At 41.6% G+C, this 24,824-nt stretch overlaps 1 protein-coding gene across 6 annotated transcripts; it reads left to right on the top strand.

Annotated features, from left to right (window-relative positions):
- The first annotated feature begins 4,736 nt into the window (after positions 1–4,736).
- stat6 (signal transducer and activator of transcription 6, interleukin-4 induced) lies at positions 4,737–23,610 on the top strand. Of its 6 annotated transcripts, XR_009526664.1 has the most exons (22): positions 4,740–4,887; positions 5,193–5,269; positions 6,502–6,651; positions 7,008–7,152; positions 11,439–11,522; positions 12,701–12,887; positions 13,499–13,599; positions 14,110–14,258; positions 14,834–14,950; positions 15,234–15,410; positions 17,225–17,312; positions 17,407–17,529; positions 17,711–17,803; positions 17,971–18,174; positions 18,604–18,698; positions 18,792–18,925; positions 19,080–19,229; positions 19,549–19,612; positions 19,712–19,813; positions 22,695–22,752; positions 22,863–22,958; positions 23,139–23,610. XR_009526664.1 is itself a non-coding variant. In XM_060057009.1 (21 exons), the coding sequence occupies exons 3-21, from the start codon at positions 6,518–6,520 to the stop codon at positions 23,197–23,199; spliced, it is 2,304 nt and encodes a 767-aa protein (XP_059912992.1). In that variant the 5' UTR covers positions 4,737–5,222; positions 5,332–5,388; positions 6,502–6,517; the 3' UTR covers positions 23,200–23,610. The 6 variants fall into 6 exon arrangements, 4 of the variants coding, with proteins under 4 accessions (XP_059912992.1, XP_059913000.1, XP_059912978.1 ...); XM_060057009.1 differs by lacking the exon at positions 22,695–22,752 and adding an exon at positions 5,332–5,388 and having other exon boundaries at positions 4,737–5,222; XR_009526662.1 differs by having other exon boundaries at positions 22,695–22,958; positions 23,139–23,192.
- Positions 23,611–24,824: the final 1,214 nt, after the last annotated feature.

Raw genomic sequence — 24,824 nt, forward strand, 5'->3', positions numbered from 1 at the left:
CATCCCAGTCCCCCACCCCAACCCAACCAAACCCCGGCCCCCGCACACCTTCCCCATACGGATCCTTCTAGAGTCGCCATGCCCCTGATTGATGTCCAGCAACCCTATATCACAGTCCGGCCCTCCCCTCTTCTACAGCTGGTGGCCTCAGTCATGCCATGCAAGCAGATCAATCAGAATCACCCCCGTTGTGCATATTGATCACTGTCTACCAAACCAAAAGAAAACACACACATACACAATGCATACACAAATGATAGGACGTAGCCTCGAGGGTCGGCTGTAGTCCAGATGTCTGCAATTACTTGTTATTTTTTCCGAGACCGAAATTAAAATGGTGACTTTAGTGTTATTTTCTAGCAAATCAGCGACCCATGGCTACCCGATATACCACTTGATGAATCAGTGTTGTCCTCGCTTCTAATCAAAACAGTTTGTCCAACAAATTGGCTTTTTCTTAGCTGTTATTATCTCTTATCACAGTAACTTTATTCTTGGTTCTTGTACATTTTCTGTAACCATTTCTACCTCATTTTGCGGCATATTGTACATGAAAGTATTTATTTCATGTCTTTTTTGTCTGTTTAAAAAAATAATGTTCTTGAACTGTAATGGTCTACCTCAAAAAGACTGTATTTTAAGAGAAGAGTATCACACAATATTAAACAGAATATGTCAATATTTGACCACGACTATTTATTTATTTTTAATGACTTCAGCAGTTAAGGGACTCCAATTGGCCAGAGTGCAGAAATGACATAATGTTGATGCTTACCTCACCATCACAATAAGGTCACCGGAGTCACTTTAACTGATTACCAAATCATTTAATGCATCAACACACTTATGAGATTTTGTAGTGTTTGTAATATGGGCTTTGGGTGACTTCACACAAAGTGACTTGTATGGTCTGCATCGATAATGAGGAAGGAAAACACAACAGCAACAACAACAGTATTGAATTTAAGTCATTGCTTTATTGCGTGTTTGCGGCATTGCAAATGTGTGTGTTGTACAAAAAGAGAGAGAGAGAAGGGTGACTCACTGGAAAATAACATTCTTAAAGAAAGCTGCAAGTGTGTGAGCATTTCCGTGTTTATGTGTGGGTGTGAATTAATTGTGTGTGTGCACTGTTTTGAGTTTAGGGGCCTTGCATGTGAGTGTGTGTGTGTGTGTGTGTGTGTGTGTGTGTGTGTGTGTGTGTGTGTGTGTGTGCGTGTGTGCGTGTGTGTGTGTGTGTGTGTGCGTGCGCGTGCGTGTGTGTGTGTGTGTGCGCGTGTGTGTGTGTCTGTGTGTGTGCGTGTGGGTGTTTATTATGTGTTTGTGTGTGTTGCAGGCTCCAGAACAGCAACAGAAGCAGTGCTCACACACCCTGGAGGCCTCAGGCCGACAGCACCAGAGCCCAGAGGTCCTTCATCCCTGTCACTGTCTGTAAACAACATCGTGTCCCAGCGGCACGGCCAGCGCTATTTCCAGTCCTGACATCTCTCAAAAACTCAAAAGCCCAACGACAGGAACAAAGGGAGAAAATCAAGAGAGACTCGCTACAAAGTAAAGTGGAAGTTTTATTGCAGAGCAGCGTCCTAGCAAAGCATCCTCGTACACCATCCCTGTTATGGATAGCGGTGTCAAAGCTAGGTTTTTAAACATCTGTGACTGTGTCCCAGTAGGCTAGTGTTGGTGGAGGTGTTGACGACAGTATAATTACTGCTCTAATGATGATGCATGGCTTCGGATATGACCACAACCTTGTGCACCACATGCCCTTGGCTTAATGATAAAGGGGACTTGTTCCTGCGACCGCTTGCTAAAATAATCTAGTTATATTTCATACAAGGTAAAAAAAAAAAAGAAATAACCTTTAAAAGTAGCCTGCTTGAAAACAATAGTTTTTGAGGGGTTGTTCCTGCTCTTGTTGGTCACCTGGCCGGTATTGATCAGTTATGCTTCGTGGATGCTCTTCAACTGATGCAATTAAGTTGCAATTGAGAGCATATTTGCTGTGCGGGACCACATGCAGGAGGTCTATGAACTGTGGCCTTACGTTTTATCTGATAATCAATAAAAACTGATAGTCCACGGTGTACACGGTGGCCTAAGTTAGCCATTTAATTTGCATTGCAGTGTGAAACAAACAGCCCGGTTGCAGAATAACAAAGTGTCCTTGTAGTCCAAACGGATCCCTGTCCTCCAGGAAGTCAATCATCGTCTCCTCCCTGCTGATTGGAGGTAATTAGGCGAGCCAAGTTTGTAATTGGATAATAAAAGATGCTAATGAACTGTCGTCCTATTTACTCATACAGCGAGCGGTTTGAGTCCCATAGTTCTGGCTGTTCTATCATAACTTTTTCCATCTCAAGCACAAACACTGGATAATAACTCTTCCATTTATAGTGATTCATTTGTATTCATTAGATGATATGAGGTTTTAGTCCTAGGAATCCTTTATCACTCAAATCTAACATTAAGCCTCATGCTTAACGATAATAATGTCAGGATGGTATCAATCATCTTAATGATGATAATGGATGTAAGTAGGTAGGTAAGTTGTATTTAATGGACACTGAGGATTTGTGTTGTTTGGTTTGGATGATTTGTCTTGAGCTTTGAGGTAAATATTCCCTGCTGAGCTGTTATAGAAGAAACATGATTGTTATTTTAGTCTGCAAGCACATTCTGTGGCTACTAATCCTTCAAATCAACTTTAAAGTTATTTCAGTTGTGATTTTACCTTGACAACACAAAAGCCATTTATAGGTATAACATTGGAAACAGGCCATTTTTGGGATTCCACCCTCAGAGACACAACCTTTTTTGTGTGTGTGTCTCTCTCTCTCTCTCTCTCTCTCTCTCTCTCTCTCTCTCTCTCTCTCTCTCTCTCTCTCTCTCTCTCTCTCTCTCTCTCTCTCTCTCTCTCTCTCTCTCTCTCTCTCTCTCTCTCTCTCTCCCTCTCTCTCTCTACCTCTGTCCATACTTATCTTTGGCCACCTAGATGCTAGATGTGCTGCTATAGCCTTCCATTGTGCAGGCCTTGATACTGACAAGGTTGACATCAGAGGAGAGCTTTGACACTGGGTGAGTTAGGGCTGCCAGCTGTTAGCAATCAAGTCTATTTTGAAGTCAGGGACACATGGACCCCCAGGGCCAAAACAGCCACTAGCCAAACCCCTCGCACACCCACCCCACCATTCAACCTCAGAGCCCCCTGGTCCCAGAGATAGCCGGCACAGCTGTATTGGTTCCAGATGTTGAATGCCTCCAAGTCAGGCTTTTACCTAAGAGGACCCCGGAAGATTATGATAAACCAGCATGCAGATAGTGAATTCAGCAAACAGCAACAGGTTGAGTCAACTCTGAAACACAAGGTAACAAGTGTAAGAATTGAGACAGAAATTAACACTAATTTTCTAGGAAGGGCAAAGTTACGTTGTTGAAATGGATCAGTCAAGTCAAAAGAGGAGCTGTATTTATACCAATATAAATCTTTTTTTTGGAAAATCGGACTTCATGTTCAACCTTTTGTCCTTGACAAGAAGGTTATACATGATAAAGAAAACAGTTTGACCTCAGGCTGTCGGAATCTCAATCAATTTCATGTGACATACAGTTTTTTTGCTGGGAGAAGAAACTGTCCACACAAATATTGGTTGAAACACTAAAAAAGCCTAAATAATAAGGCATGTTAGTTGCCAAGCAATATAGGCCTATGTTATATATATATATATATTTTTTTTTACTAAATATCTGATTGTTTAAGTCCCAAGGAAATCATTGTAATAATGAAACTTCAGACATGAAACATAAGTATCTGCCAGCTTTAGGCGTGCGGTTGTTTGAATGATATACACGTCAATCAGAAACTGAAAGGAAATTGATTCAGACAGGTGGAATGCCCTGAAAAAAATGTTCAGACTACACCTGGTTTGTACAGCGTATCTAAGTTTCTTAACGTGACAGGTTATCGTAACATAAAGTGGGTTATGTCTCATCAAATCATGAAGGCGTTATATGTCCTTGGTTCATGCTTAGTTGCTATGAATGCCGAATGTATCTCAGAGTCCGCCCTGCTGCGACGGGGGCTATGTTGCACGAAACAAGACCTCGTTGGTATTCAATGTTGTATTGCAGCGCCATCTTGCGGGCAATATAATAAAAACAGTATGGTAAAAGGATGTTCAATGAAAATGAAAACAAATTGGCCATTTAGACATAATCACACAATTAATTATTACATAAATGCATAAATTTCCCCTCAAATGCTGAATCGTTTAATGTTTTCTCTTCTACATATACAAAAGGCTACTACTAGCCTATTAGGATAAATGGGAGTACGTTTAGGCTACTAACAGGCTACTTACAACAACACCAACAACAATGAAAAAACAAAACAATAATAACAACAATAATTTAATTTATGAATCGTTCAAACGCCTTTTCATAACTACTAGGAGACCTATCTAGCTATAGTAAAGACACCCGCGCAATTACAATCCTACATTGATCATTCCACTTGCTTTCACCAAAGACGAGGCAACGGTAAAATGGGTTTGTGACTTAGGCTGTTCCTGGAAGTTGCGAATGAACTTGTGTCCGCAATTCATGAAGACACAAGTCCACAGTTCATGGGCGCCAATTTGGTGTGGGCATTCATATGACGCTGACCACGCCTATGTTGTGTAGGCGTTCACATGACGCTGACCACGCCCATGTTGTGGAGACGTTCAGATGACGCTGAGCACGCCCATCTGGTGCGCTTTCAGTTTGGTAGAGAACTGTCGAATATAGCGCAACTGCGTGATTATAACCATATCCATGTAGTTGATTATATTTGAATAATCGCTATATATTGAACACAGACGACCATCATATTCGGCGGATATGTAGATGGCATAGTTAGAATATTACCTAACATGAAAATAGGCTAATGATAAACGTCATGGTTCATGTTTTACCTTTTTACACTAAGGATAACCTATACCTAATTGGGTATGCCTCTGGATGTTGTCCCTTTATCTTTAAAATGTATTAGAATTTTTTTTTGAAGTGCGCCATTTAGTTTGAAGCTTTATAGTGTGCCTAGGAACAGGCACAGGAAATAGTTGCGCTCTTCTCACTGAGTTGGCATATTGCTCGTAATAGGGAAGTACCTACCCTACGATTTTTAACCGTGGAAGTTGCACCATATTTTACAGTTGGAGCTCGGTTCGCATTGTATCGAAAAGGTCCGTGAAAAAGCAGGGTATCGACCCAGGAGCGTCTTACATTACAGGTTGGACACTATGGATAACTAGTGGCCCATACTGATGTATTAATTAACTTACAATTTGACAGACGTGACCCTATTTCTGGAAACGTTTTGAGGAAAGCTGATTCAACTTTTGGTGGAAGGTAAGGGATAAATATTAACAAGAGCCTGTAATTGTAGGCTATATAAAAATGGAACTATTACAGCCTACAGCCTGAATATTATTTCATGCAGATGCGTAATTGGAATTCCTAATACCTCCCTGTAACTTTTCAGTTCGCTATTATATTTAGTCGATATGACGTTAGTCACAAGCTCGTTATAAGACTTGTGATATGTTTCATTATATCGTCTGTTTTCATTATCACCTTTTGTTTTTCCAAATAACTCGTGCTATGAATACGCTGGTTATCCTAGAAGTTGTACTGCACGTTAAACTAGGCCCTAACAGTTACTTCAAAGGAAGATAACATCAAAAAGGAGCCAAAACATATTCTGTATATGTATATATAGGTAGATATAGCCTACACCGCACCGACATAGCTGATTTATCGTCGTCGTGGACTTATATTTGAGGTAGGCCTACTCTTATTTCGGAATAGGAAAGCTAAACTGCATGTTTACATTTCCTTGTTGTTGCATTCAAATCATATCTGAAAAAAATGAAATATGTGACACATGTAGCAGGGTAAGTTAGCAATGCAGTCCTATTATAAATGGTTCTTCGAATAATAAGAATGATACCTTTAATGTATCTGACATTATGCATTTTCATGAATTATAAGGATTTGTGTTTAATGTTATGTCAAACATATTGTGATTATAATAACACGTTCCATGTAGTTCAGCCTGCTCGCTGGGAAAGTTGGATTCAAAATGTTATTTTCGTGTCAAAGTTTTGTGTGCGGCAAGTCACTCGTGCTCCCATCAGGACTGCACGCATCATGTACCTCAGCACACATAGTTGATAGCTGGCCGAGGCTTGGGGTATGTTCTTGGTATGAAATCCTGAAGGATCCTATTCCTCTAACATTCCTCCATCTATGATGCAAGACCCTTAGTTCATCTGGTTTAACATAAACCCAGCTATCCAAGTATGCAGACGGCCTGTCTGGACAGTCTCATCGCTTATGCTAATACCTCGGTCCTCGTCTTCAGTTTAGCTCTGAGGTTGTTCTTAAAATAACATCTCTGTTTCCTGTTTGGCTTGACTTTGCTACGCTAAGTAGAAGATGGTTTTGTTGCGTGTGTCCCAGAGTTCCTACCGTAACCATGGCGCAGTGGGGCCTGATGAGCAAGCTGTTACGATCCATACCCACCGAGAGCGTCGATGAACTTTACCCTCCAAATACCTTCCCCATCTACGTCCGATATCTGTTGGCAGACTGGATTGAGACGCAACCATGGTATTGACAGCAAACACACAAACACACACACACACACACACACACACACACACACACACACACACACACACACACACACACACACACACACACACACACACACACACATTACGTATGAACAGTCACACAAAGTTAGGCATGCACGCACACCCAAAACAGGAACAACCACTGTAACCTCAGCATGTAAAGGTGCTTTCATACAAGGTGGGGGTTCATGAAAATTTGGAGATTGCTTAGTACACACATACAGACGCACACACGCACATAAACATGCACATATATCATTAAGGCACACTCGCAAACACAGACACTCCAACACCATTACTAAGTGTGTGTTGGTTTGTATGTCCTCCCAGGGAGGATTTTGAGCTGGAAAAAGTGGACCAGCAAATGCAGGCGCAGACCCTACTGAACCAGATCATCATGTACCTGAGGTCAAAGGCGGAGCAGGAGACCAACGTGGTGGAGAAGATCAGGCTGATGCGCACAAGCAGCAACATGGTAAGATCTACAGCCTCCCCCATCCTCTCTGAGCGGGTTCAAGCTTGTCTTACAGCCGTCCTTGTTTGGTTTCACGGTCTTTCATTTTACATTAGTCAACGCAAATAAAGATTGCCTTAATATATCCCTCCCGTAAAGAGCACCCCTCCCCTTACTGTATTTGTTATATCATGCAAAGAAACATTTATCACTAGTCTGTACCATTGAACAAAATTATGTGTTGCCTATCTATTCTGTTGATATTGACATATTTAATATTTCGGGACAATCTGATCCCAACCTCAAAATGATGACTGAACTGAAAGAGTAACATAGTATCAAAATGAAACAGGATCTACTGTTTATAGACGCGTGTTTGTCGTTGAGGAGAGGATAGCTGGGTGGGGAACTGAATGAGGATTTCTAAATTATATTATTTGATCTGATTCTTTGATCAGACTATTTGATCATTGCTCTAATAAACGCAATGCCACCAATGTGGAGGATGTCCATGATATTAAACAATCACTCGATACTGACGGAGGAGGTTCATGCTGTTCGTAAACAGCAGAACTGCATCGAGCGCTTGGTGGAGGAAGTTATAGAGATGGGGCTACAAAACTCAAAGAAGGACAACCGGATTATGTTGCTGAAGAACAGGTTTGGTGATTTGGAACAGTATTCCAGATTGAATGACATCATTGTCACTGGTCTTGAGCCCAAACCCTGCACATATGCGCGGGCATTAACAATGCTGAACGGAGGGGAGACGAGCGAGCAGGACGCCACATCTGTGGAGCAACAGGTGACGGTGTTCCTCCACTCAAAGAGGATTGAGTTGGACAGTGTCAACATCGAGGCCTGTCACCCGCTCCCACGGAGAAGCAAGACGGATAAACATCATAATTCAGTTTGCCAACAGGAACCACGAAACGCAACTGCCGAAACAGGGAACATGAATGAGGGCTCGGATATGTATCTGAATGAAATCCTGACAAAGACAAAGGCTGACATCGCCAGAAAGGCCAGATTCCTTGGAAAGCAGAAGAAAATTCAATCAACTTGGATGACCAACTGCAAAATATGCATCAAGCTCAACGGAACACCAGAACAAGCCAAAGTATTACTCTTTAGGGACCTGGATGAACTGGATACATACCAATACGATACACCACAACAAGGTAATGGAATTCACGATTCACCATGACAATTCCTATTAATATTTTAATGGTCGGCTTAGCTCAGGAGGTAGAGAAGTTGTCTTTTAACCGAAAGGTTGCTAGTTCGATCCCCAGCTCGAGAGTGTTGATGTGTCCCTGAGCAAGATACTTAAAGGAGCATTTCACCGGTGGAGGCATGAATATGGATTGTAATTGGGTCCTGTATGTAGTCGAACAATAAAATAAAATTCTAATTTGGCGCCGTCTTGACCGAGAAAAGGCAGAAAGTGACCTTTTGGCGCTTGTGGATTGAAGACAACTCCCACCATGCACCACGATGCACAGCTTCGCTGGCCACTCCCGCTGATCTAGATCTCCGCCTATCGGACACCTCGCTGTTCCATCTACCAAGCTGATACCGCAAGACTGCTTGAAAATCATTCCACACAACATTTCTAGTGAAGAGTATTAGTTGGTGAACTCAGTGAATTAGTCCTCGTTTGTATTTCTTTCGAAATGGTGAACTTTTGCATGGTGCCATCTTCTATGTCAGATCCAGTACCTTCCGCCATTGTACTTCAGTTTTATCAACAGCCTCTGTTAGCTTAGCTTCAGACGCTGTGGATGTTAGTTTCTGCTGGTGAAGTCCCACCCACTGGCACTGCTCTAATAGGTCTGTAGCGTCAGTGGGTCCCACCCCCTAGAGGGGGGTGGGACTAGTGCTTGTAGTCTTACGAGAATCCTCCCCTCTTACACTTCCTATTTACTTCTACGCAAAAATCGTCATATTGCGTCATCTTAAACAGGAAGTGTTGGAGATCGATACGGATCTCTCCAGTCTCTCCAGCAAATAAGGGAATGATGCACGACCATTCAAAAATATGAGTGGGTTTCTAACGATACAAAGCTTAATGGAAATGGGTGAAGTTTCCCTTTAACCCTAACTGCTCCTGACGGACTGTCGCCTTGCATGGTTGACTCTGCCGTCGGTGTGTCAATGTGTGTATTAACTGATGTAAGTCGCTTTGGATAAAAGCGTCTGCTAAATGTAAATTTATTTCTCTAACAGAACTAGAAACCTTTGCATATGCAGAGCGTAACACACAACACATAGAAAATGACGTTGATTCGGAAAACAACTTACTTAACAATATAAAAAACAGCTGCAGTTATTACACAGATAGCAATTTAACGTACATTTCCAATCAGGAAACAACATGTAAATTATCCACTTATAGCAGAAGTCTATATCACAACTTCCACAGCATAGAATAATATATAAAACAGTTCAAGATCCCATTTAACATTATAACATTCTCAGAGACCTGGATCAGCACAGAGAAAGGTGTGGACTTAGGGATTGATTGCTATGAATTGTATTATACAAACAGAAGCAAAAAAGGTGGATGAGGTGTGGCTATCTATGTGGACAAAATACTGAAATAGAAGGTGGTGGAAAACATGACAACAGTGGTTGATGATTTGTTGGAATGTGTTACAATAGAAATTTGTATGGAAAAGCCCAAGAATGTTAATGTCAGCTGTATATACAGAGCTCCCGGATCGAGATTGAAATATTCAAAGATTGGATGGAAAACATGTTTACAATATCATTACAAAAGATTATGTTTAAATGCGGGGATTATAATTATAAAGACCTTTTGAATCCAAAAAAACATAAAATAACGGAGGAATTCATCAGTATTATTCCTTAAGTCACACTCACTGAAGCTCAGCGATATGGTTCAATTTAAGACTGCACAAATCATGTTCAAGGCAAGAAATCAACTACTTCCAGGAAACATCCAAAAACTATTTATGGACAGATTTGGGTACAATTTGAGACGGGAACTTAATTAAAAAAATTACAATTTCAGAACAACTCTTAAAAGTATGTGCATGGCTGTCGGGTGAATTTGTGGAATCGTTAAGAAAAGGAAGTAAAGCTTAGCACAAACATAATTCAGTTTAAAAAGGGGTACAAAAACAAATTTTTGCATGGTATCGGGATGAGTGTAGGTGATTTTGAGTGTGACATTAGCAACACTGATTGTACTGGGATAGGTGATTTTGGTGTTTTGTTTTCTTCTTTGTTTTCGTTTGTTGTTATGTAAATAGTTTGGTGGGAATACATAAGCTTCGGCTTCCTCCCACTCCTTTTCGGACACAGACACTACATTTATTTTATAAATTGTTAAGGGGTACAGAACGAGGGGACCCAAAAGCTTGACACAGGGAGGCGGAGAGGGAGGGAAAGGAAGTGGTGTTTATTGGGGCAGGGGTAAATGACAAGCCAGGGCTCGGCAAGTGATGGTCAGACAGGCAAGGGTTCGTTAACCGGCAGGCAGGCAGTCAGGCAGACAAGGGTTCAGTGACAGGCGGGTAGTCAGGCAGGCAATGGTTCTGCAACAGGTAAGCAGGGTGGCGGATGGAGAACTAAAGGAGAGGGAAGAGGTTTAACTAGGGGAACAGGGAAAAAGAGCAGACCTTAGTAAAGCGCTGGTAGGGCCGCTACTATTTGGGTAGTAGTAAACGACGAACTGGCGCCGGCTGAATGGAGATCGTGGCTGAAGTAGGGAGTGGAGATTGAGGATTAATGACAGGTGTGTCGGGAGAATGAGGGCCGGTGGGGTCAAGCGACCACTAGATGGAGGTATTGGACGGCGTGGCAGGAGGCGGCATAACATAAATATTGTTTATGACACTTTATAATTATTGTTGTTTCATTTTATGTGCATGTGTATGGTGTGTCATACTTGCTTTTTATTTCAAAATAAAGACTAAATGAAAGGAAATGTCTGTTGCCCTAGTTCAAGAAACCTTGAAAATACCAGACAAATCGGTTGATAAGACAACCGCAATGCAAGCATTGGATTACTCATTTGATCTGGGCGGCACACTTGTAAGGTCAAAAGATGCCTGTATACACACACACACTTCCACTCAAGTTATATACATGTCAATTCACAAATAAAATAGATAATACATTCAAACAAAAAAGAAGAGTATAATAAAACCTTTTTTATCTATGACCTACTCACTCCATAACTAGTCCCTACATATTGGACTAGTCACATCAAAAACAGTACATTTGTAATGTTTTCCAGAGCACGTGTTTGACCTCATAGCATTCAACCTTCTTTGCAGGAAATGTTTCGACAACAGTCCCTGAACTTCGGAGTGATGGTCCGAGACATGCTCAGGAAGGAAAGGCACCTCATCAACAACCCTGTAAGATGCATTGTTCCACAATCTGAAAAATCTAAAATTTGTCAAGCACGTTTTAGTTCTTCGTCAAAGTATTGTTATGCCTTTAGTATACATGGTCTGTGAGGACTTTAGATTTGTTCTGGGTGGCACAAAGTGCCATAAATTGTCATAAATGTTGAGTTAAGTAGAAGCGCAGAGTAAAGCATGTTACAGAAGTTATGTTTACCAATGTAATTTAAATCAGCTCAAATCCCCAAATTTCTGTCTACTGATACTATTCGAGCGCATAGCGAGGCACCAATCGCTAGATAGCTAAACACTATAACTTGACTGAAGTAACAATAGGTAGCTCCAATGATGAGGCAGCATAAAGTCTGTTGCCAACTTGTACTAACCCATTTATTGAAGATATAGAGTTTCCTTGTGGTCAATTTGTTTCTCATAGTTTCACATCCATTATATTCAAAACGAGTGTTTACCAGCTATATTTGTTTTGTCCATCCCAAGTAAGGTATGATATATGACCTTAGTGGTTGCTGCTTTCAAGGTAGTGTGATGTGATTTTGAATTGAATTCAGAGCACCATTTCAATAAGTCTGAAGTGTAAGTGTAGGAGGGTGAGTTTTATTAACTGAGCTTAAGCATTCTGTCATGCTCATGCCAAACATTTAATACAATTTGGAATATAATGGATGTCAAATTATCACCTAATGCCCAATTTCGTAACACGCTTTACCACAAGAGGGAGTGAGTTAAACAAAAATCAAGGCTGATTTACATCTAGATACAGACAATGTATACAGTTAACTGGGCAAACCAGACACATCCTTTAAAGGGGAAACCAAATTAGTATAATTATGTGGACATTTCTCTTGTTTTTTTTTAAGCTTGAATCTGCATTATGTCTAATTACTCACGTGGCCCCATCATTGTACTATTTAAAAAAAAATGTAACGGCCTTTACGGCAGCATTCTGCGCTACTTTGTAAGCATTTGGGTTGTGGGGAAAGATGCATGATTAGATGCGGCTTATACTACCAAGTGGCTTATTTGTGGTCCTTTGAAACATACAACCCCTTTTACCGATCCTGTAGCAAAGAATAAAGATTTATTTGGGGATAATAGTAATAATAATATTGATAATTATATGTTTTTGAAGGAGAACCAAGAAACCCACTCAATTCCACTCAATTCTGCAGCCCCAGCAGGTAGAAATTCTTTCAATTATGCCGCCGTCTCCAAGCCAAGAACCGGCCCCAGAGGCCCCAAAAACGAGCGATGTGGACAGACTGGTGTACCAAGTTCTGTACGTCCAAGACTGCAGACAGTCTATCCACCAGCAGCAGGAGGACCTGAACTGGGACAAACAGAACCTTGAGACCATAGGTGAGTTTACCCTTTGAATCTTCCAGTACCTGAAGATTGGATTCTGATTCTTAGGGTCACGATTAGATCGGAAATTGATTGTCGTTCCAAAACAAATCCAGAGTTTAAAATCAATTCTCGGGTCAAAGGGGTGCTAATTTCAGGATGAAATCCATTCTGCTGTGGGATAAGAAAAGAGGTGTGGTGAATTATGGGATGAGTCAATTGTGTGTAAGATCATGTCAATTTTGGAAGTTTTGAAACGTTTATGAATCATAGAAGATAAGGATCTCGATTCCTACCTGAGGACATTATTTTCCTCAAACCATTCAACAATCACACACACACACACACACACACACACACACACACACACACACACACACACACACACACACACACACACACACACACACACACACACACACACACACACACACACACAACTTGTTTTCACATGTTTTTTACTACATAATCCTAGCACTAATCTATTTGAGCAACTTAATATTAGACATTTTCTTTCTATAAACACATTCTCAGCAATGTTATAATATATGTTTATTTGTTTATGTACTGGAATGTGCATTTCTGTAATATTGCTTGCATCTGAATTCCGCCCACTATGTTTTCAGGGCCTTCCATACAGAATGGAATGGATCCACAAAACACAGAACTCCAAAAACTCCAAAACAAGATTCAAAAGCAGGAGCATAACTTAAAAAGCTTGAGAACAGTAAGCAACGAAATACGGCATACTGAGACATTATGCACAACAGAGGGGATTCAGAAAGTTATTCCTTAGTTTAATGGGGTTTTGATGTTGTATATTTGTGTTTATTTGCAATAAATTGTCATTAATGTTGAGTTAAGTAAAAGCGCAGAGTAAAGCATGTTACAGAAGTTATGTTTACCAATGTTATTGAAACCAGCTCAAATCCCCAAATTTCTCTCTACTGATCTAGCTGATTATATCATAGTATTCCGGCAGCGGAGCGCATAGCGAGGCACCAATCGCCAGATTGCTAAACACTACAACTTGACTGAAGTAACAATAGGTAGCTCCAGAGACGAGGCAGCATAACGTCTGTTGTCAACTTGTACTAACCCATTTATTGAAGATATAGAGTTTCCTTGTGGTCAATTTGTTTATGATAGTGTGGAACTCTAAATAAACCAATGCAAGAATGACTATGAAATAATGTAAATAATACGCCATTTAATATGCTGATGTGCTGTATGGTAGAACCAGTTAGGGCAGCTGAAGAACGCAGTGGAATCCCTGGGGCACTGCCAGGCCCGCCTCATCAGCCAGCTGAAGGCCTGGAGTTGGGAGCAGCACAAGGCCACCATAGGGCACCCGTTTGACGACAACCTGGGACCATTGCAGACCTGGTGAAGCCACAAAACCTCCACTCTCCCCCCTCCCCCCCAAATCAACGTTCTTGATGGTTGTTATGTTAGGTTTCCTAGGAATAGCAACCATCTATTGTTGACCGGTTTTCAATTGTTGAGCTGGTCTCAAGTCACAGGGCGTTTCTAGCTGTTCTTTTATATCTTGTTTTTCCATTTTCCTTCAGTGTGTTAGGTTGCTGGCTGACTGCATTGCATCAGGGCAAGTTGATTAGATTGTTCTTACCGTTAGCAGCTCTTTGTAGACTTTAATTAACTGTTACATCAATGCCAATACGTGATCGCTGATTACACGTATCTTGAGTCCAACAGTGGAGGGGCACTGTAGTTTCACTACTGTAGTAGATGATGCTAAGTAGGTTACATGAAGGATAATTTAATAAAATGAGATGCTAAACTTCTAATGCTAAATTAATTATTGACTACAGACAAGTAATATTTCTTGGCTGTATTGTTATTATGTTATTGTTGTATGATTATTGAGTAAATATGTTGTTCTCTCGCTCTCTCTTCCTCTATCTCTGCCTCTGTGCTGTCCTCTCTCTTCCCTCTTTCAGGTGTGAGCAACTGCTTGGTTTGAATGGGAAGCTGAGGCAAGAATGGATGTTGGCAGGGAATCCAATCCCAGAGTTGCAGGACATGCTGGTCACACTTCAACAGGAGCTCATTAAAAGGTTTACATTCACCCCATTTACATTTCATATATTTACATTTATTCAATCTACATTGAATCCCTGAACATTGAATCAATTTACATGTACTACTTTCACATGCATTACATTTACATTTAACACCACCTACATTGAATATATGAACACAAAAAAAAGTCAAAAATGAACATATGACTGCATTGCTACTTGATTCGCAAGAGTTTTCATAATAAACATGCAGTCATCAACGCGTGTATACTTTTCTACAGTGAGCAAATTAATTTGCTAATTTGTGTCATGATCCCAGCTCTCTGCTGGTGGACAAGCAGCCTCCTCAGGTCATCAAGACGCAGTCCAAGTTCTCCACCATCGTGCGCTACCTGCTGGGGGAAAAGATGGCTCCAGGGAAGCCGGTGGTGCTGAAGGCCCAGATCATCACAGAGGCCCAGGCCAGGCACCTGAAGCAACTCGGTACCCTCACTAGGTGAGAGTCACCTCAGCTGGGTAGTTTGCCGATGTAAAAGGCATCTTATCTGGATATTTACTGTCTAACCTGGGTACCATGCCCAGGTGAGATTCCTCTACCTAGGTGTCTTGCCCAGCTGAGAGTCCTCTAACCAGATTAACATGCCCAAGTTTGAGCTACCAAAACTGGGTTCCATGCCCTGGGTAGAGGTCTCTACTTGGGTACCTTACCCAGCTGATAGTCCCCTAACCTGGTTACTCTGCCCAAGTGTGAGCCACCTAACCTGGGCACCATGCCCAGCTGAGAGCCATCTGAAGTATTTTTGTCATTGTGGCCACACAGAGAAGGAGGAAGTACTTGGAAGGAGGCCAGTGTTCCTGTGATAAAATTGCCCCTTGGCAATCGTAGAAGATATTGAGATAAGGTTTTGGGGCCTTAAACATTATATGCAATGTGCAACAGAGCCCGACCGATATATCGGCAGGCCGATATTATCGGCCGATATTAGGCATTTTTCAAACTATTCGGTATCGGCATTATAATGGCCGATAAATGAATATTAAAAAAAAAAAAAAAAAAGTCCACCAGAGGGCGCTCTAACGCCCCAAACCCGCTGATTCAGGCAGAGTGAATGACGGAGATCGACGGAGATCATCGGTGTTCATAGCTGTGTTCGAAATCATTCCCTATCACGGATATAGTGCACTATATAGGGGGCTCGCCATTTTGCAGTGGTGTTCGAATTCTCAGTGGTTAATTTCATGCACTAAAATTTGAGTGTACATACGATGTTCCCTACTTGTTACTCCGTATACCACAATGCAATGCGGTAGTGTTCTTCCGGAGGAGAAGAAGAAGCTGAATAACCGCGAAAACTAATACATTTAATGAGGGAGTCTCCGGCTTTCGTTCAGAGATGTCAACAATTTAATTGGGAGTTAACATAGAAAATGTAATATTCAAAATTAATAAAAAAAACTTGATCAAGGAAATGTTGCATTCAACATCAATACAAGCTCCAGCTTTCCTCGGGATTGACCGGTTTGTTTACATGACGTGGGAGCATCTGTCTGCGTCACACAAATACCCGGCGCATTTACTGACGCAAATGACGCTTAGAAATGTTCAGCGTAGTGTCCGAATTCTCGTTTGTTCGTTCCCTATATAGTGCACTATATCATAAACACAATATAGGGAATAGTGAGGGAGTGAATAGGGAATGATTTCCAACACAGCTCATGTGTGCAAGTGTGTTCATGGTAAGTTGGCAACTGTCACAAGACATACATTGCTTGAATAACAATTAAAAGAACATCCCCATCAATTCTCTAAAGTCGATAAGCATGACTTAATTCATGACTACCATGTCCAGTTTTGCTGTTACGTGTTAGTTGAGAGTGAAAAGGATTTAAAGGATAACCACAAATAACCAATGTTAGGGAAATCTGTTTGTTTTGTTGCGCGTTTCTGGATTTTTTTTTTTATATATATATCGGCCGATATATCGGCATATCGGATTTTTTAATCACAAAATATTCGTATCGGTATCGGCCTTAAAAATCCTATATCGGTCGGGCTCTAATGTGCAATCTACAAGTGTTTGTGAAAGGCTTGAAGACCGCAAGTTGAATCAAATGACCAATTTCACAAGGAAATTGCATCACTTATTTAAAATATTCAACTACAAAGAGAACTAACAAAAGCAATTATACGTCAATATTACAGCTGTTAATACATTTACCTGAGAGTGAGTTTGAGTTAATTTTTGTGAGAATTAGTCTGTTGACTATTCAAATAATACTTTTCATGGGGCTCCTCTTCTGTAATCTCAGTGACAATGTTGGAGAGCTGATCAACAATACGGCCATTTTGGAGCACCACCCCACTAGCAAGAGCACATGCGCCACCTTCAGGAACATGGTGGGTATTGCTTGCAATTCCCTGAGGCCAAACAAATTTTTTTTGAATAATATTACATGTTGTTAATGTTGTTTTTTGTTGTTTGTTGCAATAGTCTGTTAAGAAGATCAAGAGGGCAGACCGGAAGGGAACAGAGTCTGTGACTGAGGAGAAATTTGCCATCCTCTTCTCCACAGATATCAACATTACTGGTTGTGACACTCCCTACAGGATACAGGTAGTGCTTTTTGTGTCATAGCCCTCACTGTTCCCCTGGTGTGTTGCAACTAACCACAAGCAAATGGGAATATGGAGGGTTGGCTAAGTCAAGGTTGTTTATAGGGCTTTTTTGGTGAATAAAGGAAACCATCTTTTGTAGCAGAGGAAACCATTTCTAAATACCAAACTTGTGTCTGTAGATAATTTCAGTGCCGGTGGTTGTCATTGTTCATGGCAGTCAAGAAATCAACGCCATGGCCACCGTTATCTGGGACTGTGCCTTTTCCGAACCAGTGAGTGGCATGTGAATATATATCCTGTTAAATCATAAGCATGGAAATAAATGTAATATGTTACAAATACACACATCATGTTTCATGTCATGGGGATTTGGATGCCAATAAGTGCAAGGGTTTGTTTGTAAGCAATGTCAGACTCACCTGTTTGATGATGTCATCAGGACAGGATACCGTTTGTGGTGCCGGACGGCGTGCCCTGGAAGCTAATGTGTATGACCCTCAACAGTAAATTCATGTCTGAGGTGCAGACGCAGCACTGCCTCAACCAGTACAATCTGCACTTCCTGGCCCAGAAGATATTTGATCAGCCAGACATCTCTGGAGACTTCAGTAAAATGATGGTGTCCTGGGCACAGTTTAATAAGGTAAACGGCCCTTTTCCCCCTACACACGCGTGTGTGCGCACACACACACACACACACACACACACACACACACACACACACACACACACACACACACACAAATGCACACGTTAAAGCCACAGAGAGTTGCTGACATGTAGAACATCATGTGCCCACTCCCCCTTCTGCACACACACAGGCACACACACAAATGTTTAAGGGTACGAGACTGGAATACTTCGCTAGCACTTCGGACGACAACCTTGAGAATCGGCCGCACCAACAGAGACAGACTTTAAACTAACCGACGCACTCATGCACAAACGCACGCACGCACGCACGCACGCACGCACGCACGCACGCACGCACGCACGCACGCACGCACGCACACACACACACACACACGTATGAGCTCCCCCTGGTTCATAAGCATGTGTTTTCATATTGCAGGAGATGCTCCCAAGTCGGCAGTTCACATTCTGGCAGTGGTTCGAGGGAGCCATGGAACTGACCAAAAGGCACCTCAAGGCCTACTGGAGCGAAGGGTGGGTGGGGACGTGGGCAATATAGCGGAGATCTTATACGATACATACTGTTTATTATAGACAACCTCATGTCTGCTGCTACAACTCCACCAGGGTCATCTTTGGCTTCATCGGCAAGCAGCATCTCCACCTGATCCTGAAGGACAGGCCCAACGGGACCTTCCTGCTCCGCTTCAGCGACTCGGAGATCGGCGGTATCACCATCGCCTACGTGGCGGCCAGTGAGAGTGAGTGATTTGAGTCGGCGGTCAAACTCTTTAATCCGTTCATCGACTGTGATATATTAATCTGATTTATGAACACACACACACACACACACACACACACACACACACACACACACACACACACACACACATACACACACACACAACCACACAGACGGGGGACAGAAGATCCAGAACATTCAGCCCTTCTCCAAGAGAGACCTGGAGATCCGTTGCCTCGGCAACCGCATCATCGACATCGAAAGCCTAGCGTTTCTGTACCCTGATTATCCCAAACACGGGATATTCGAAAAGTACTACACAGGTAAACCGTCCCCCCCGTCCCCCCCGTCCCTACCACCTCTCTGCTCCTTCATCCATTTTAATGAACATAATATGTGTATGTATGGATATATACTTATTGTATGTTGTACATCCTGAAATAGTACTTAGAATTGTGCCGCGTCTATCCTAGTGATTGTGAATGCTTCTCGTTTCTATGAACATCTTTACTGTGCTGACAGCGATGTATGGTTGTTTCTCTTTCTTCTTTGAAATGTACTAACTGTAAGTCGAGTTGGATAAAAGCGTCTGCTAAGTGGCCTCAATGTGAATGTCCTGACGGCGGGCTCTGTTGTTGACAGACGACCCGTTGCCGTCTCCAGAGGGAGGCTACATCGGCGTGAGGCTCCAAACCAAAGTGGACGCGTAAGCCAGCTACAGCTATCTGTGCCAACGTCAAGTGTCCGCCAATCAGACTGCATGTTTTTTTTATGTGTCTTTTTGTTTGTTGTTGTTGTTACATAGGGAAGTTGCCCCGGCCTCATCTCATCTTTCCTGCAATACCCCCCGCAGTGAGATGCCGGATATGAGTCCTCGGATGCTAGTACAACCTCTAACCTCGCCCTTGTGAGTCAGACACACAGGCTCACCTCAGACCTCTGTGCAGGGGGGCGGGAGACAACGGTGCATGCAGGGACATGAGCAGGGCCCTTTTTCCTTGCAGGCTGGATTTCCAGGGTATCCAGATATGTTATTTAGGGGGCAGTATTGTCGGTTTCAGATACCTTCCTACCTACCTATGATTTAGATGACCCTCTGTTCAGTTGCCGTGGCAACTCATGCTGTGTGAGCCTCACCTGGAGCTTCCCTGGTACAGAGCAGGTTAGCTGCGAGATTACCCTGCCAACTACGCATTTGGGACTTCTTTCTAATGCCTCATTGTTTAAGTTATAAGCTATTCCAATGCGTATTGCTTTTCCCTCCTTGTTAATAATATAGCGCAACAATAAATTTGACTTGACGTGTCAAAATTGAAGGAATAGGGGATTTCTATACTGCTCCAACCACGCATAAAGTAGAGTATTATAAGATGATTTGTGATGATGTATCACTTACAGGACAAAATAACAGGTTTTCCCGTTGGAGGTGTTGGAGATGGCTGGTTTCAGCTTGGCGCACTGATTGCTCAATTACAATTAGGGCATTTAGCAGACGCTTTTATCCAAAGCGACTTACATCGTTTAATACACACATTGCACACCAACGGTTAAGTCAACCATGCAAGGCGACAGCCAGCTCGTCAGGAGCAGTTAGGGTTAAGAGTGCACTCACACAAGGCCATCTGATTTCACACCTAACCGTGCCCAAATCTGCCAGTGTGAGTGTGGCCAATCTGGCTAGGCCAGGCCAATTTGACCACTTGGGAGAGGTGTGCTGCTACGGTACGGGCCGCTACGGTACAGATGCTAATGAGCCGACACGCGCACAGGCACGGCTACGCATCCTGAGCTGGATGACGTATAGTCCATGCGACGACCACGGACATAATTAAGGCAACGAGCCTTCTTTCCCATTAAACGGTAAACATATATCCAAATAAGCAACAGACTCAGCAAAGTGTGAACTGTGTTTTCTGTGTTGTTGTCCATTGTTGTTAAAACTCTGACTGGCGGTGTCATGCCAAATTTGTACCGGCTGCCAAATTTGTACCGGGCGCGTCATCCATACGTAATCTATTTCAAACCTGCCTGGCAACAGATGATCGTGTCGAATGACGTGAAAGGTTCACGGACATTCGCAAACCTTCTATCTAGCGATCCGTTATCTGTATTGTGCTATTTCGTCCTTGACCTGCTTTAAACACTCACTTTAAACGTTTACTTGCTAAATTTGATTAAACAATTAAATACAATACAAATATAAAGTAAAAACAAGTGTTATCTAGCGATCCGTTTTCTGTATTATGTTATTTCGTCTTTGGCAACATGAGCGCAAATGTTTTTTGAAACCCGCTTTAAACACTCAGTTTACTAGCAAAATTGGATTAAACAATTGAATACAATACAAATATAAAGTAAAAACAAGTGTTATCTAGCGATCCGTTAACTGTATTATGTTATTTTGTCTTTGGCAACATGAGCGCGAATGTTTTTTGAAACCTGCCCGGCAACGGACGACGCGATCATCTGCTGCCAGGCAGGTTTGGAATGGATTACGTATGGATGACGCGCCCGGTACAAATTTGGCAGCCGGTACAAATTTGGCATGACAGCGGCAGACTTTATTATGGTCCATGCAGCGGACGCTTGGTGATGACGTGTTACTTACGACGTGATGACGTATGTTCAAGAGCCTACTGTGGCCAGGCCACAGTTGCGACGGCCAACGGCCACGGCCAGATGGCCTAGTGTGAGTGCAGGCCAGAGAACAATGGGGCCATTTGAGCACGGTTAGGTGTGAAAACGGCCAACGGCCACGGCCAGATGGCCTAGTGTGAGTGCACCCTTATCTTGCTCAGGGACACATCAACACTCAGCTAGCAGGAGCTGGGGATCGAACTAGCCACCTTTCGGTTACAAGACAAGACAACTGCTCTGACTCCTGAGCTAAGCCGACCCGTCCTGCTCATCCTGCTCAATGTGCAACATGTGTGCAGCCTCACCCAGCCTAAAAGTCCAATCATCCAACCATGGTTATCGGCCTGGGGGCTATCGTATTCGACAGAAAACCACCAGAGATTGAACGTAAACCTTTTAACCTTTCACATTGTTTTGTAATGTCAATGGATGCATGATGTTTAAAGTATTGCCACACAGTAGGTTTCAGTAAACGTATGCTTAACTTTTCCACAAATATAAATAGATTAACAAAACTATTAGAATTAACAGTAACATTGAAATAAGCCGTTGTGAAACGGGTAATCCTGAAAGTACACAGCAGTGTTTGATTTATTCAGAGTTCCATGATCTGGGGCTTAACAAAGTTATGCTTAAACAGGTCCTATCCTGCTCATGGAATGATACCCACTGCACTTCCTCTCCTCACCTGACCTCTTCCTGTTAAGCAAGACTTTGTTTTCTGCCTTGCTTTGTCATGCTCGTACGCCGAGATCTCTTTCAATTTAAAATTGCCTTACCCAGATTCAGACAGTTGTTTAATTCCATTCTCATCACTGTGCGTCCAGAAGGGGAGTTCGCTTGGATAGCATATGTTTTCCGTTAGCTGTTTCAATTGACTCGCAGAGTGACCGTAGCCTTGCTCCTTTTGGGAACAAATTAAAATGGTATTCCCCTAACATTAACAGGAGCTGCGCTACTGTAACTCTACAAGTCAATGCGGCTACACAGGATAACTCACCTTCTGAACGTACAATGATGGATTTGGAATTCAAAACGTAGTCTTAATCTGGGTAAGTAAGGCAAACAACAATTTGAAGATATCTCGGTGAATCCCTTTATTTTATGTTTGAACTCCCATGTAATGGCTGTCCTCCCGCCTGCCTGTTCAGAATGGAATGCTGCATTTCCAGTATAGAAACGAACTGTTCACCGGAAACGCCAAACAATGTAATAAGAAGGATTTCAACTGCTGGGGAATGCTTTGGAGGACTGGTTCAAGGTATAGGCCACGGTTGCTGAATTGCTGCCCTTTATGTTATTGTATTTCTCTCCGGCAGACAACCGTTCCCGGGGAATTCATTTGGAGCTGACTCTCCAGGCGGAGCAGCAGGGTTCAGCTTCATTGACCCCATTGGAATCTACTCTCCAGAAATGTAATTGGACACAAAATATTTACTGTATGCAATACACATTATACTACAAATGTTCAAAATATCAGTGTATTACACTCGTGCTTGTTTTGACATACGTGTGTGTGTGTGTGTGTGTGTGTGTGTGTGTGTGTGTGTGTGTGTGTGTGTGTGTGTGTGTGTGTGTGTGTGTGTGTCCTACAGGCCTCCGCCTACGAATATGGATGTGGATTATGATTTTATTGAAAAGTTAATACAGGAATAGGGAAGTAGGAGATATGTCTTCAATGGAAACACTGTATGACGGTGTGGATGCGATAGTGTTATACTGATGTACTTCCACCGCTTTGGCCATCACTTACTAACAGGTACAACTGAAGATGATACATTCACATACAGTGTGAAACTGGTTGTGGATAAGGTAGTAGTTGAGGATCTGATAATATGATGTAGTGAATGAAATCACTGCATATCCAGAACTTTACTTTCCAGGTCATATGATAATGAGGTATTATTATAAATTGGCATTACCATGTTTGTTTAACTGCCTATATGTCCATCTTTTGTATAAATAAGGTATAAGGTATAAACTACTGTATACATTGCTATGCTTATAAACTATGCACATATTTAGCAGTTGTTATTGGAACACATAAATTAAAACATGTTTTCTCTGGATTGGCAAAGACTTCCTTATCTTATGAACATTGCAGGTTTATGTTGTACTTGTACATTTCTTGAGTTCATTTTTAATGAATCAAGTAGCAATATTTTCATCTAAAGAAGCGGGAAAAGCCAATGATACACTTTGCAATTTGTTATATTATGTTTTGTATCAATTTAAGAGGATTCATTTTGGGTTCATACAGTTCACTTAAAATATTGTTGTAAATATGTTTTATCAACCGATTTTTTTCACTTCAGGCAAGCTTTTCTTCACATATCTTATGTGGCTACACTGAGAATTAAACTTGGTTTTAACTGTAACTTAAGCCGTAAAATTATACAAATTTAAATGTATAAAGGACATTTTACTTTTTAGAGCAGCAGATATATTGCAATTCTAGAGATAAACTGAGATACATTTTCCACACTCGATCACAACCGTACATTGATCCTGACTTATTGACCTTGGTTACCTTTAATTTGAACATAGTACAGTTGAATTTCTATGTTTTGTCAAGCTCAGATAAATTATATTCATAGTTGAGGAGTAAGAATCTCCTCACTCCTTTACCAAATCCAATCATACACGTTCCTTTTGCATGCTTACTCAATGCTCTCCTTTGATATATCATTTTTTTTATTTTATTTTTTTTATGATATGTATAATTATGAATATTTCAGTAATATTTTATAAATCTTTAAAATAAAACTTTCTTAACCATCAAAACCATGGTTGGCTGATTAAACTATTTCAGGGGAACAGGCAGTGCCGGCAACTGATTGCCATTTCTAAGAAGGTAAATATTTTAAAAGGGCTACCAGCATAACTGTGAGAACTTGATGGTTTAAAGTATAAAAAGTACAAGAAAATAATGTAGCCAGAGATTTTGGATATTTTACATAAGAATAATGAATCCATGGCAGTCTGGTTAGAAAGGTGTGCTCTAAAGCAAATTGACTATCCATTGAACCAAGGCAGATTGTATTTCACATATCAGTGAATCACATTGGCATATCTTCCATAATCCATCATCCAAAGAGGAGACACTGTATAACTTGAATACTATATGGTTGATCCATCGCCTTTTCATAATCAAGGTAAATCTTAAAAAAAAGAAAACTTTACACTGTACATCACAAAGCCTTTCCATTAGAAAAACAATTTGAAGGTCAACAAAAGTCGCTAAAATTAAAACTAAAGCTGGAAAATAAACTAAAAGCTAA

Source organism: Gadus macrocephalus, chromosome 1 (genome assembly GCF_031168955.1).
Source record: "Gadus macrocephalus chromosome 1, ASM3116895v1".
Taxonomy (NCBI): Eukaryota; Metazoa; Chordata; class Actinopteri; order Gadiformes; family Gadidae; genus Gadus; species Gadus macrocephalus.